Below are 13,944 nucleotides of genomic sequence, written 5' to 3'. Positions count from 1 at the left end.
CCTCTGCAGAGTTGTGGACCGGAGGGGTGGACTACAGGACCACTCCTGCTCCAAAAGGCTCCCAGTCGGGACAGCTCGGAGCATCACAGCCCCGGGGCGAAGGAGGTACGGGTTCGGAAACAAAGGGTGGGGCGCCCTTCTCCCGCCGGGCGCGGGACGACCCTCTCGCCCGCCCTCTGGAAGCCAGACCCCGGCCAGTGGCCGCGCCTCATTAACAACACAAAGCCGGGGTCGAGCGGCGCCTTTCATCCCGGCGGGGGCTGGTGGACGCGCGCCCCGGGAGGGAGGGAAGAAGGGCGGGAGCAGCGGGGATCCCAGCCCTGTCGCTGACTCCGCGTAGGGCAGGCACGTCGGCACCCGCTCGGCTGCCGGCAAGCACCTGTGCTCACCGCGCCCGCCGCGCTTTGGGGGACAACGAGAAGTTTCTCCTTACCCTCCAGCCGCAGGTGTCCGCGCCCCGCGCTCTGCTGGAGCCGCCCGCGGCCACGGCCAGCTGCGAGCCGTTGAGGCAGGCGTTGACCGTGAAGAAGACGGAGCAGAGCTGCAGCCACGGGGCCATGGCCGTGCGCTCGCCCAGCCCTACCCTACTCTGCACCCCAGCTGCCTGCCTCTGGCCAGCCCCAAGTGGGCGGTGGCGCCGGCGGCGGCAGAGCTGGCCGCACTACCGAGCATGCGCTTGCCGGCCCGCGCCCTGCCCCTTCACTCCGGGCCCCGCCCCCAGCCCCGACTTTAGCGCTCTGGCCACTCCCCCAAGCCCAGCCCTCTTTCTTGGCCCCGCCCCGCCCTGTAGTCCACCCCCAACTATGGCCACACCCACACCCCGAATCTCCAGTGAGGGGCCGGGAGCTGCAGTTTTTTTCCCCTCACCTGACAGGTCTTTTCTTTAATCCAAGGGATTTGTCCAAGTGATGCCTGCTCCCAGCAAAAAACTCAGGAAAACACAAAGAATATAATAATAATGGTTTTAAAATTAATTTAATCAGCAACTACTATTTGCCAGGCCTCTTCTTGAATCTTCCCAACTGCACAGGGAAGTGTCAGTATTATTCTTGTCCCAGTTTCCGGCACGGAAAAGTGACGGTAATGTGATGGTTAGAAAAATCCTGGCTAAGACCTCCGACAAATGACTTGCTTTCTCCATGTTACTGTTTTCCTGCCCCCTGTAAACTGGAGTAACAAAAAGTATGCTAGTCTGGGGAGGATTCTACTGCTTAGCACATAGCAAGTGCTCAATAAAGGCTACGTTCTGTCATTAACCGACTTGCATAAAGTCACCCCACCTGTAACCTACTGAGATTCAAATCCAGATCTGGCAAAAACAATACTCTTAACCACTACACTTGTCAGACTTACCATTGCAAAATGGGTAGGAAGCTGAGGCTCGGAGAAGTGGAGCAGCCAAGGTCATATGACTTCACCACAGCCCCTTCCCACTTTGACTTCTATCTCTGCACCTGCATCCCACCACTTCACTGTCCTCTGCCCTGCCCCTCATCTCTGCTACCACCTCCTCCTCCACAACAGCTTCCTAAGGGCTAAATTGCCTCCTTCCACTTTCATCCCAATATATGATGCATTTCTCCACTTGAATCCAGAGTAATCTCCGAAAAGTAAATCAGGTCACTGACTTCTGATTAAAAATCCTCTGCGGTGGCATTTATTCAATGACCATTTACAATAAAATCCATACTGGCCCCACCTCCCCCCACATTATCTTTTCCCACTCTGCCTTCACTACCTGGCTCCAAGCTGTGTGGATCTGCCCACTCAACTGCATCTTGGTCTTCTTGTCTCAGGAAACTTTGGAGACTCTGTCCAACAAAGTGTCTTCCTCTACATGACTCTCTCCTTCTAGGGTCCAGAATCCCCTCCTTCTCCTTGTCTGCCAGGCCTAAGTATGGTGACAATTCAGCTGCAGCTAACATTGGGTTCCTGTACTTTCCCTCATGACTCCACACACCCTGCACTTATCTCCGTTCTTAAACTCTCTGCGGAGGTAGAAGTGGACCCAGTTTGGCATGCTACCCCCGTGGAGAATGAAGACCCTTCTCAGTAAACTAGCAGAAGTCCTGGAGACTGGCTCCGACAAGACCACTTTGGAACCAGGGAGCAGAGCCAGCTTCACCTGAACCCCAGAGGCTGGAAGTGGAACACAGCAGTTGTCCAGAGAAGACCAGCACTGTTGCCAGAGAAAGCGAGGATGGATACTGGGTTCACCAAACAACAGTGTCCATCACAAGACCCAGGTGCTAAGATGTCCTGTCCATGTGCACCACAGGACAGAAATGTTTTATTTTTCATCTCACTGCCAGGATACTCAGGAATTCAGCCAGACCCAGTGAGAGCAAGCACCACAACTTCCTTGGTCATCCGGAAGAACCAGGATACACATAAAGTTGCCTGTAGAGTAGCCTTTTCTGAATAGACCTCACACAATGTTGCCCCTCTGGGGGAGCTGTTGGTTCAAAGCTCTGCTCCTTTCCAGGCCTCAGCCCACCTTCCGGACACTTCTTGGTACTCCTCTGTGGGTCATTCCCAACTCCCATAGCAGGGGATCTTAGGAGTTTACCATGAATATCAGGGGTGCCAGGGGCTGAGACAAGGCCAGGACCACACATGGGTGTTGATGAAACACCATGGAGGGCGCCTGGGTGGCTCAGATAGTTAAGCGTCTGCCTTTGGCTCAGGTCATGATCCCAGGGTCCTGGAATCGAGTCCTGCATCGGGCTCCTTGCTCAGCAGGGAGTCTGCTTCTCCCTCTGCCTCTCCCCCTGCTTGTTCTCTCTCTGTCTCTCTCGCAAATGAATAAATAAAATCTTAAAAAAAGAAAGAAAGAAAGAAAGAAACACCATGGAAACCATGAGGATGCTGCTCCTTAAGCTCCTTAACCTATATGACATTCCAGCCTAGATATGCTTCATAATCTATCAACCAATCACCTGCTGAGGGACTTCTCTTATAATAAGTGATTCAAAAATATCCTCACACATTTCTCTTGATAAATCCATTCAACTATTTTCTTAAGATATATTCTTAGAGGGGCCCCTGGGTGGCTCAGTCGTTAAGTGTCTGCCTTCGGCTCAGGTTATGATCCCGGGGTCCTGGGATGGAGCCCTGCATCAGGCTCCCTGCTCAGTGGGAAGCCTGCTTCTCCCTCTCCCACTCCCCCTGCTGTGTTCCCTCTCTCGCTGTCTCTCTCTCTGTCAAATAAATAAATAAAATCTTTAAAAAAGATATATTTCTAGAATCAGTATAGCTAGCTTATATACACATTTAAAATACCAAACTGCTCAGTGTCTACTGCATTCTAATATATATATTATATATTAAAATATTATATAAATAATATTTTTTAAGTAGGCTGTCCACACCCATCGAGGGAGTTGAACTCACAACCCTGAGATCAAGAGTCACACGCTCTACCACCTGAGCCAGCCAGGCGCCCCATCTATGGCAATCTTAATTGGTCTTTCTGGTTAATAATGAGGTGGACCATGTTCCCATGTACTTAGTGGCCATTTGCATTTCTTCTTTGTTCCAGGATTGGACTCTAGGAAAAGGAAGAGTACTTGGAGTTTATGGCTAAGGGAGAACCTTAAGGAGAGCACTGGGGAGGAGAGCATTTCTTCCTGGGTTTTACTCACATCACCATATGACTGAGAGGCCAGGGAAGGCAGAGCAACACTCCTGTTCCCTCTCCAGTCTCTACGCCCACCCACAGCTCACTGCCCAACCTGGCAAGTGGCAGCCTCTGAAACATGCTGCAGAGTTCAGAGTGCTCCAACGAAAGCACTACAGAACACAAGAAAGAAAAGACCTAAGTGTCCATTCTAAAACTTGTTAGACTGATATCCCTCAGGACCAGGGACTGAGAGGCCCTCCCATTTACCTTATAAGGAGGCCTTAAGTGTGGGGGGCCGGGGGCGAGAACCACATACATCAAAGGGTCAAATTTGTTCAGGTAATAAACTGATATTTGGCAACATTCTCCCCATTCTGGTCTTCTCCATTGATTCTTTGCCTCTCATCCCCTCTTTTTACCCTGGATCTTTCAGAATATTTATGAGGCTGTAGGAAGTGAACCTCTGTACTGAGAGCTGAGATAAAATGAGGGGGCCAGGCCACTACATGGCCTCCATGGACCATACCTTCTTCCAGACCACAGCCAAGCCCAGCTGTGTAGGTGACAGCAGGATGAGGCCGTCCTCAAATACAATACATGGGCTCACCTACCACAGCCAAGATTGCCTGGGCTCCAGTCACGATTTCAGCCACCCCTCACCAACCCTGACTGATTCACCTCTCTGCCCCCAGTGCCTGGCTCTCTTACTGGCACACATCAGTGGGCAAGAAACTGTTGCTGCCTCCACTCCTGTTTGGGATGAAGCTGGGGATCAAACAGATTAAATCACCTTTAAATAAGCTGTTGATGAAATGCAAATATACTTCCCCAATTTACCTAGAATCTAACCAGATAAAAACCCTTAACACAAAGACTGGATTTTGTTAGGAGTCAAATTATCCCCAGAAACATAAGAAAGGATAAAGTGATGATGGAAATAATTTGTATCCCGAAATCATTTTTAGCAGAGAAGACCATTTTAATAAGCAGTGGTTAGAAGCAGTGGGCCAAAATTCTAATTTATCTTTGGTATTACTCAAGCAGTATGTTTTATACACTAATCAAGACATTAAAGGCAAAGAGTCTCCCCTCCCCTCTCCCCCCTCCCCGCCAGGCTCTCAGCAGGATGAGGGGGTACAATTTTCCCGAGGCTCTGGGGGAGCACCATGGTCGTGAGAGCCCAGCCTCTGTCAGAGCCCTCTAAGGCTGGCTGGATGCCAGTCTGCTCAGGGGCAGTCTTGGCTCCCACGAAGTAAGGTGTCCACTTCACAGTCAGGAAGCCGAGACTCAGCCCTAGACTCATCTGACACTCCCGCCGCACCTCCAACACACACACACACACACACACACACACACACACGTGTCTCTGCTTGGGGAGCCCCGCAGCCTTCCCAAACTGGTCTTGATTCCTCCCAGACTGCCCAGAGGCTCGGAACGGGGCCGTGCGTTAGACCTGGAGAGGATGTCCGAACCCCACGCCCCGGAATCCACGGACCCTCACCCCAGAGTGCCGGGGGCGGTGGGCTCCGCGGCCGGAAAACAGAATTCACGAGTGCACCGCCACTTCCCATTTTTTTCCCCGCAGGAGGAAAAGGGGACCAGGGCGCCCAGGCTCCACGGTAACCGCTAGGGGGCGCGCGTGGTCCAAGTCGGAGACGCTCGAACAATCTCGGACAGCGCCGCCCCCCGCGAGCACATCATCCCGGGACAAAACCCCCAGTGCAGGTGCAAGAGCTCGCTGTTACCAGAGCTGGTGCTAAGTTTGAGGGTAAGTAGAGTTCAGGAGGCAGTAAGAAAACTAGGTGAAATATGGGCTTTCGGCAACAAATACGGGCTTTCAGTAACCATGTGGCTTTGAGCAATTCTCTTAGCCTCTCTGAATGTCAGTTTTTTTTCGGTGGCCACACAGGAATGATGGGGATGCAGACTTTTGTGGGTTTTTGTGTGTCTGAAGTAAACAAATGGCTCTGAGGGTTCGTGAACGTTACTATTGCAAGCAGTAGGCCAGGAGTTGATGCAGCCAGGCCCAGGGGCAGCTGGAACTCAGCCGGTAGCTAGGGAATTAACTACTAACTACCGAGTCAGTAGTCAGTAGTCAGGAGCTAACATTCTGGTTTGGATCTGCACTAGACTGGATGGCTAGGGGCCATATCCTGTTTAATATTCACTCACTCATTCATTCAACAAGTACCTATGGAGTCCTTGCATGACATCAGGCATTATGCCAGAAGCCGGGGACCAGTAGGGACAGTCAGATACTGCCCACAAGACACTGTCCCAGCTGTCTTAGAACCAACAAGCAAACATTCCAAGGGGGACACTGGCGTTACTCAACTACATGACCAGGTATAATTACAAGTCTCTAAGGAAGTGATATCTGAGCTGAGATACCTGGGCAAAGGCGAGGGGAGCAAAGATAGGAAGAATGTTCTAGTCAGAGGGAGCAGCATATGCAAAGGTCCTGAGGGGACTGGTAACCAAGGAACCAAAGGAGGCCAGTGTGGATTGGAGAGCAGTGAGGTGTGGAAGCATGGTACAAAGTGAGCTCAAGAGGCCCGCAGGGTGGGCAGGACTTTGTACCCTGCTTTTAATCTAAGAGTACCCAGCAACTTCTGAGAGGTTTAAGGGCAATGGCAGGACTGTATTTTGAAAAGGTCCCTGTATCCCAAGTGGTGTGCACAGGGTATTACCCTGTGTGTAGCTGGCATTTGATACGTACTTGTTGAATGAATAAATAACTAAGATCACTGTTGAAATTTTGGGATTTAATGTCTTGAATGCAAAAAAATCATTGGGAAACATGGAAAAACACCCAACCCTACTCAATTTCTAGATAATACAAATAAAATAAAATGCATAAAGTTTTCTTGTCATTTAAGGTTATTTCTACTGTAAAGTTCTCTATTATTTTTAATAGACTATTTTTAGGATGACTTTAAATTTACAGAAAAAATGAGAATAGTTCCCATATACACTGTCCCTAGATTCCTTTATTATTAACATATTACATTAGTAGCATAGTACATTTGTTACAATTAATAAACCAATATTGATACATTATCATTATGAAAGTCCAAACTTTATTCAGATTTCCTTACTTTTTACCTCATATCTTTTTTCTGTTCCAGCATCTCACCCAGGATACCACATAACATTTAGTTGCCATGTCTCAGGGCCCTTTTGACTGACCGTTTCTCAGACTTCCCTCGTATTTGATGACCCTGACACTTTTGAAGAGCATACATTAGGTACTTTGTAGGATGCCCCTCTGTTGGGATTTGTCTGATGTTTTTCTCATGATTAGACTGGATATTATTTTTTTTTTACTTTAATCAAAGTTATACATATACAAAGTTTTGAACGTCTTATTTGTTCTAATAGATGCAAAAAGAAAACGGTAGTCCTCTGACCTGTCCCTTGTCACTCTCACTCCCCAGAGTACCCTGTTTCAACTCTTTGCTGTTTTCTGGTGTTTGCTGCCATATATCTAGATCATATGTTGACCTTGCCTTTCTTGACTGACTGATTTAGAGACTAGCTCCTAAGTTCCTGCTCTTTATGACACATGAGAACTGTGTTCTCCTTCATTCCCTTCCTCTATCCACCCACTGAGGTTTGTCCTGATGTCTTCCTCTGCCTTCCAGAACGCCCCATCAGTGGGCTTTCTGCCCCTCAGTCTTCAGGGTGGGTTGGGTCATTGTGGGGCACAGGCAGGAAGTTGGGGGGGAGGGAGAGAGTAAAGGTATTTCTGCCCTCAGTTACCACGTTAGGTTGCTGTGGGGGCTGCAAGTCTGGCTCTGCTGTCAGGTACTCGCTCCAGTTTCCGAGAACTGCTCCCACCCCCTTGCCTCCTCAGGTCTGTGTATTAGGGGGGAGAGAGGGTGGGTAATAGCCCCTCATACTGGTACGGCACCTTCCTTTGTGGTTTCTTTTCACCCTGCCCACAGAGCCTCTTTTATGAAATTTTCCTCCAATTACCCCATTTGAGAATTGTTTCATTTTTTGGAATCCTGACTAATAAATTACAATTTTGGTTAAACCAATATTCAGTGTTTATATTATTGTGATAATAACTATGAAACATTATTCACCTTAAAGGCAAGTAGTGTTTTATGATAATATTTCCTTTCTTGTTACAACTTTTTTTGGTTTGTGTGTACGTGTGTGTATTTAGTATTTACCTTTTTAATATAACCCTTGTTAAATTTTCCCATACAACTCTGTACGTGGTCAGAGACATTAGCTTTTCTCTCAGGATTTTTTTCAGGAATTCCTACCCCCGTCAAGGTTGTATATTCTTCAGGTCTGCTGCCCAGCTGTCCTTCCCTTTCCTTCTCTCTGGTGTTAGAATCCTATTTTCTGGATCTTTGGGGGTTTCTCACTCATTTTGTTTGTTTGTTTTAGATTTTACTTATTTAGACAGAGAGAGAGAGAGTGGGGGAGGGGCAGAAGGAGAGGGAGAAAGAGAATCTCAAGCTGACTCCTCACAGAGGGAGCACAGAGTCGGAGCTGGGGTTGGGGCTCGATCTCATGATCCTGAGGTCATGACCTCAGCCGAAATCAAGAGTTGGATGCTTAACCTCCTGAGCCACCCAGGTGCTCCGGGTTTCTCACTCATTTTAGTGGGGCATATCTTTCATTAGCTTCTTTTTTATTTTAAGGATTTTATTTATTTATTTGAGAGAGAGAGAATGAATGAGAGAGCGCGCATGAGAAGGGGGAGGGGCAGAGGGAGAAGCAGACTCTCCGAGGAGCAGGGAGCCCGATGCGGGGCTCCATCCTGGGACCCTGGAATCATGACCTGAGCCAAAGGCAGACGGTTAACCAACTGAGCCACCCAGGCGTCCCTCCTCTGCTAACTCTTTATGAAAATCCTGAGTTGGGGGTGCCTGGGTGGCTCAGTTGGTTGGGCGACTGCCTTCGGCTCCGGTCGTGATCCTGGACTCCTGGGATCGAGTCCCGCCCGCATCGGGCCCCCTGCTTGGTGGGGAGTCTGCTTCTCCCTCTCCCACTCCCTGCTCTTGTGCTTTCTCTCTCTCTCTCATTCTCTCTCTCAAATGAATAAATAAAGTCTTAAAAAAAAAAAAAAAGGAAAATCCTGAGTCGGATGATAGGTATGCTAAGTTTATCCTTCAATTTTCTTGTCATTATTGACAATTTTCCATCTCTAGTCACTTTGTTCCATGCTTTAGAAAATTTCTTCAACTAGATCTTCAAAATCTAATGAATTTTAATTTTGATTATTATATTTCTTAATATCCAAGAGCAGCTCTTTCTTATTTAGTGATTGTCCCTTTTGCAGAACATCTAGTTCTTGCTTAAAGGAGGTCATTCTTTCTCTTATCTCTCTATGGAATAGTTTTATTCAAGTTTTCTGTTTTTTTCCAAATGCCTTTTATGAATTTGTGAACTTTTAAAATGGAATCAGCTTTTCCAGACTTCTCTAAAATTATTCTCTCTTTTTTTAAAGATTTTATTTATTTATTTGAGAGACAGAGGAAGAGAGAGCAATAACAGTGAGCAGGTATGGGGGAGTAGCTAGTGGGAGAGCGGGGGAGGAGCAGAGGGAGAGGGAGAAGCAGGCTCCCCACTGAGCAGGAAGCCCCAATGACGATGATGACGACGATGTGGAACTTGATCCCAGGACCCAGAGATCATAACCTGAGCTGAAGGCAGATGCTTAACCAACTGAGCCACCACAGGCACCCTAAAATTATTCTTAAGGAAATGGGCATGCTGCATCAGCAGCATTCAAACTGGGTAATCAATGTCCAGAAACAAAGATCCCAGACAGGTCACATATGTCAAGAGGAAAGAGACCCCACTAAGCCACTCAATGAGACAGAGTCAATAAACAACCTGGAGCGACCATGCAACTCAGCCATTTCATTTCTCAAATTATTGCACCTATAAATTTTAGCTTTCCATTTACCTTCTACTATCAGATTAAAAAAATTTTTTTCCAGTGCCATCTTGAACCTAAATGATATATGGCTTGTGACATACACAAATGCATAATCATAATGACTAGCATTTTTAGAGACAACTGTTAATTTAGCAAGCATTTATTGAGTACCTACTGTATTCCAGGCACTGTGCAAGGCATTGGAATAGAACATGCTCAAGGTCATGAGGTCCCTGCCCTCAGGGAACTCATTCTCCAGGGCAGTACCTCACACTTAGCACAGCCTCCTGAGCCTTCCAGGCACCCACTGAGAGCTCCACTTAACAGGTAAAGGATCTGAGGCTCACAAAGATTTCCCAGTTTGCCTGAATGACACACAGCCAGTTGGAGATGATGCTGCACCATGAACCCCAATCTTCCTCTTCCAACTCTGTTTCGAAGGCTGGGGTATAAGAAGAAGCTAGAGATAATGAACCATGAAAAGAGGGTTCAGAGGGACAGGAAGAGAACCAAGAGCGAGTGGTCTTAGTTAGGCTTCTCCAGAGAAGCAGAACCAATAGGATATATAGAGATATATATAAGAGGAGGTTTATTATAGGAATTGGTTGATGCAGTCATGGAGGCTGAGAAGTCCCACAGTCAGCTGTCTGCCAGCTGCAGAATCAGGAAAGCTGGTGGTGTAATCAGTCCAAGTCCAAAGGTCTGAGAAATGGGGGCTGATGATGTAAGTCCAAACTGTATCTGAAAGTCTGAGACCGGGAGTGCCAGTGCCCAAGGGCAAGAGAAGATGGATGTCTCAGCTCAAGCAGAGAGAAAGAGAGAATTTGCCTTTCCTCTGCCTTTTTTTCTACTCAACCAGTTGGATAATGCCCACCTGCATTGGGGAGGGCCATCTGCTGTAGTTGATTCACCAATTAAAATGCTAATTTTTTTCTGGAAACACCTTCACAGACACATCCAGAAACAATGTTTTACCAGCTATTTGGGCATCCTTTAACCCAGTTAAGCTGACACATAAAACTAACCATCACAGAAGCCAAAGGGAAAAAAGAGTTTCAAAGTATCTGCTCAGGCCCTAGTTGCCCCAGTTTACATTTTAGCAGGAACTAGTTCAGGGCAAACGGCGGGGAACAGGAACTGCTGATGCACTTGGGGGAAACAGGACAGAAGGGAAGGAAGAAACACAGGATGCTCATTTTACAGTTGCAGGGCGCATCTTCTCTACTCCTCTGGAATTAATGCCAGCGGGGAAAGAGCCTCACAGTTGAATAACTTGCACACCTAGAAGCAGCAGGCAACAACCCCAAGTGTCAGAGCCATGTAGGGCATGCCCTCCCTGTGGGGATGGGCCAACTGGTGCCTCTCAGTTGTTAAAAAAAAAAAAAAAAAGGCACAGTATGCCCTGACTCCAGTCTCCCAACCTAAGGCCCTCAAGCAGGAAATTCTAGAACTAAATTTCGATAAAGATGGAGCAAGGGAGTGACAGATTGCAAAAACAGACACAGAGCAAGGCATTGAGCCAAGTTCATGAGCAAGAGAAGTCAGCCTCACACCAGCAACAAAACCATACAGAGAACCCCAAGGGGTCTGCCAGCATCCACAGGGCCAGTAGTCTTCCTCCTCCAAGGCAGCAGATTCGTAGCTGGCCCCAGAGGTGCGAATCCCCTGCAGGTTAGCATAGGCTGGGGGTGTGGGGGCAGGTGAGGCCAGGGTCTGGGGACGATGGCGCACCCTCCCTTCTCTGGAGAGGTCTCCACGATGACTTCCACTGGCCTTCCCCAGTGCACATAAATATATATTTTTAAATTAGAAACCTAAAATAAATTCTTCCATTGCTGCTGGCTGACATTATGTAATGTCTCACAATGTTTCCCTGGGACTCTCCAGGCGGTCTCATTTATTGCCTTGGTTGTGCTTCCAGCTTTGTTCATGACTTCCAAACTGCTTTCCATAAAATTGAGCCATATGTACATTGGCTACTCTCAACATAGTTTGTACCTTTAAAAGTATGCATATATTGTTGTGAGGCCAATGTTGAGAGTGGTGTGCGAGGCCATAGATTGGAGTCCTTTTTTTTAAAAATTGGCAACATTTCAAGCTCGTTTAAAAAAAACTGGTTTTGAAATATTTTTAAATTTACAGAAAAGTTGCAAAAATAGTTCAGCGTGCCTGTATACGCTCCACCCAGCTTCCCCTAACCTCTTATGTAACCTCTTATATAACCGTAGCCCAATTATAGAAACCAGAAGCAATGTAATACTACTGAGTATTCTATAGACGTTATTGGAATTTTGCCATTCTTCCTACTAATAATGTCCCTTTTTAAAAAATAAATTTTTAAATTTTAGAATTGTCTGAAATTCACAGAAAAACTGAAAAGATAGTCCTGAGTTCCCATGTACTCCTACCCAGTTTCCACTTCTTTTAACATTTTACATTAGTATGGTATATTTGCCACAATAAATGAATCCATATTGATACATTATTATTAACTAAAGCTCATACTTTATTCAGATTTTTTTCTTTTTTCTGTAATGCCACTTTACAATACAGAATCTGTTCCAGGATCCCATCCAGGATACCACATCCTATTTAGTTGTCATCCTCCTGAGGAGCCTCTGGGCTGGGACAGTTTTTCCAACTTTCCTTGTTTTTGATGACCTTGACAGTTTTGAGTACTGATCAGGTATTTTGTAGGCTCCTCCTCAATTGCAATCTGTCTGATGTTTTTCTCATGAGTAGATGGGATTACGGGTTTTTGAGAGGAAGACCACAGAATTGAAGTGCCATTCTTGTCACATAGTACCAGTGGTCCACTAAAGTCCTATTTCTGGTCCAGGCTCTATCCAGAAACCTACAGTGCATTTAGTTGTCATGTCTCCTTAGTCTCTAATCTCTGGAAGTCCTCAGCCTTTCATGACCTTGACATACTTGAGGAGTATTCAAAAATGTCCCTTAATTTGTATTTGATGTTTTTTCAAGAATGGATTCGAGTTATGAAATTTTGGTAAGAATGCCAAAGAAATGATGTAGTGTATCATATCAGGGGTACATGGTGTCACTATGTCTTATTTTATTTATTTTTTTTTTAAGTAAGCTCTACACCCAACATGGGGCCTGAACTCACGAGCCCGAGATCAGGCTCTACTGACTGAGCCAACCAGGTGCCCTTCTTACTTTACTTTTGATCACTTGGTTAAGATGGTGTCTGCCAGGTGTCTCCACTATTAAGTTACTATCTTCTCTTTCTAATATATTGGTGGTGATGCTTTTAGATGACACAAATATCTTGTTACCCTCAGACTTTTGCTAGCTAATTTTAGCATCCATGAGTGGATCTTGCACACAACAATCATTACTGTGATGTTCTAGTGCTGATTTTTCTATTTCCCTTATTCCTTCTACACTTGTTAATTGAAATTCTCCTGTTCCTTTCCCCCATTAATTTATTTATTCAGTTATTTAATTCACAAACATGGGCTAATGAATATTTATTTTGCGGGTTCATCTTGTATTTTCCCTGTCCCAGTGCTAGCTAGACTCAATCATTTCTTCGAGGATTTCTGGTTCTTTTTATTGGAGAATCATCTTTTGAAACCAAGATCTGGACACTAAGTATGCTCATTGCTACTGGGGTATCACTGTGTCTAGGCACTCTTATCAAACAGAGCTGGGAAATATATCCGTGCACACATATATACATACACCTAAATTTATTTCTTTATCCATATATACTCAGGGGTTCTCCAGGGCACCTCTTAGGACTTCCATGCCTAATAGTAAAGGTTAATGGAACATTAAAGCAACCAAGAAAAGCAGGTACAATTAAGTACCTAGAATCACTGGGGTTTAAGGTTTGGGTCACCCCAACCAGCTAAGGTTTTGCCTGAGGGTGAGGGAAATAGTGAATGTGTAGTGAAGACGAAAGTCATAGATATCAGTTACAGCCTTATGACCAATTATAGAAACATTTTATTTGCTTGTCATAGATATGTGTTTATTTGTATATGCTAACCATTTTCTTCTTCTTTCTCCTTCTTCCCATTTTTATTTTGTATGCAAATTGCTGAAGCTAACTTTACAGTTTAGATTTTAGGTAACAGACTATGCAGTGGGACTATGACTGAATTTAAGGGTTAATTAACATAGTCAGTGATGGATACAATACCTGTTGGTTGGGACTATTTCCTCATTTGGCAGAGAGCAAGAAAATTTCTTCATTTTAAGATAAAAAGCTGTATCTTGTTAGGTGGAATTATAGAGAGGTTTTGTATATGAGAGTCCAAATGTGTGTAAAAGGGAGTCTATGGAAGGTGAGTAGGCAAAGGGGTGGACTCTGCCAGTTATCCGTTTCTCGTCCCTCAAATCCAAATTCATCCTTCATTATCTGGTATGCAAAAATGAAGCCGGTCCATTT

General features: G+C 45.9%; 1 protein-coding gene across 1 annotated transcript in view; it reads right to left on the bottom strand.

Annotated features, from left to right (window-relative positions):
• Positions 1 to 559, bottom strand: part of IL17RD (interleukin 17 receptor D) — a 61,695-nt gene extending 61,136 nt beyond the window's left edge. The window contains exon 1 of the mRNA XM_028110477.1: positions 434 to 559. Coding sequence (XP_027966278.1) covers positions 434 to 559 — 126 coding nt within the window. The remainder of the gene's footprint in view (positions 1 to 433) is intronic.
• Between the last annotated feature and the right edge of the window lie 13,385 nt (positions 560 to 13,944).

The sequence above is a fragment of the Eumetopias jubatus genome, unplaced genomic scaffold (assembly GCF_037043125.1).
Source record: "Eumetopias jubatus isolate StellerSeaLion01/CBP00866 unplaced genomic scaffold, mEumJub1_p1.0 scaffold_1, whole genome shotgun sequence".
In the NCBI taxonomy this organism is placed as follows: Eukaryota; Metazoa; Chordata; class Mammalia; order Carnivora; family Otariidae; genus Eumetopias; species Eumetopias jubatus.
The sequence above is the reverse complement of the archived record's forward strand: the minus strand, read 5'-3'. Positions and strand labels throughout refer to the sequence as shown.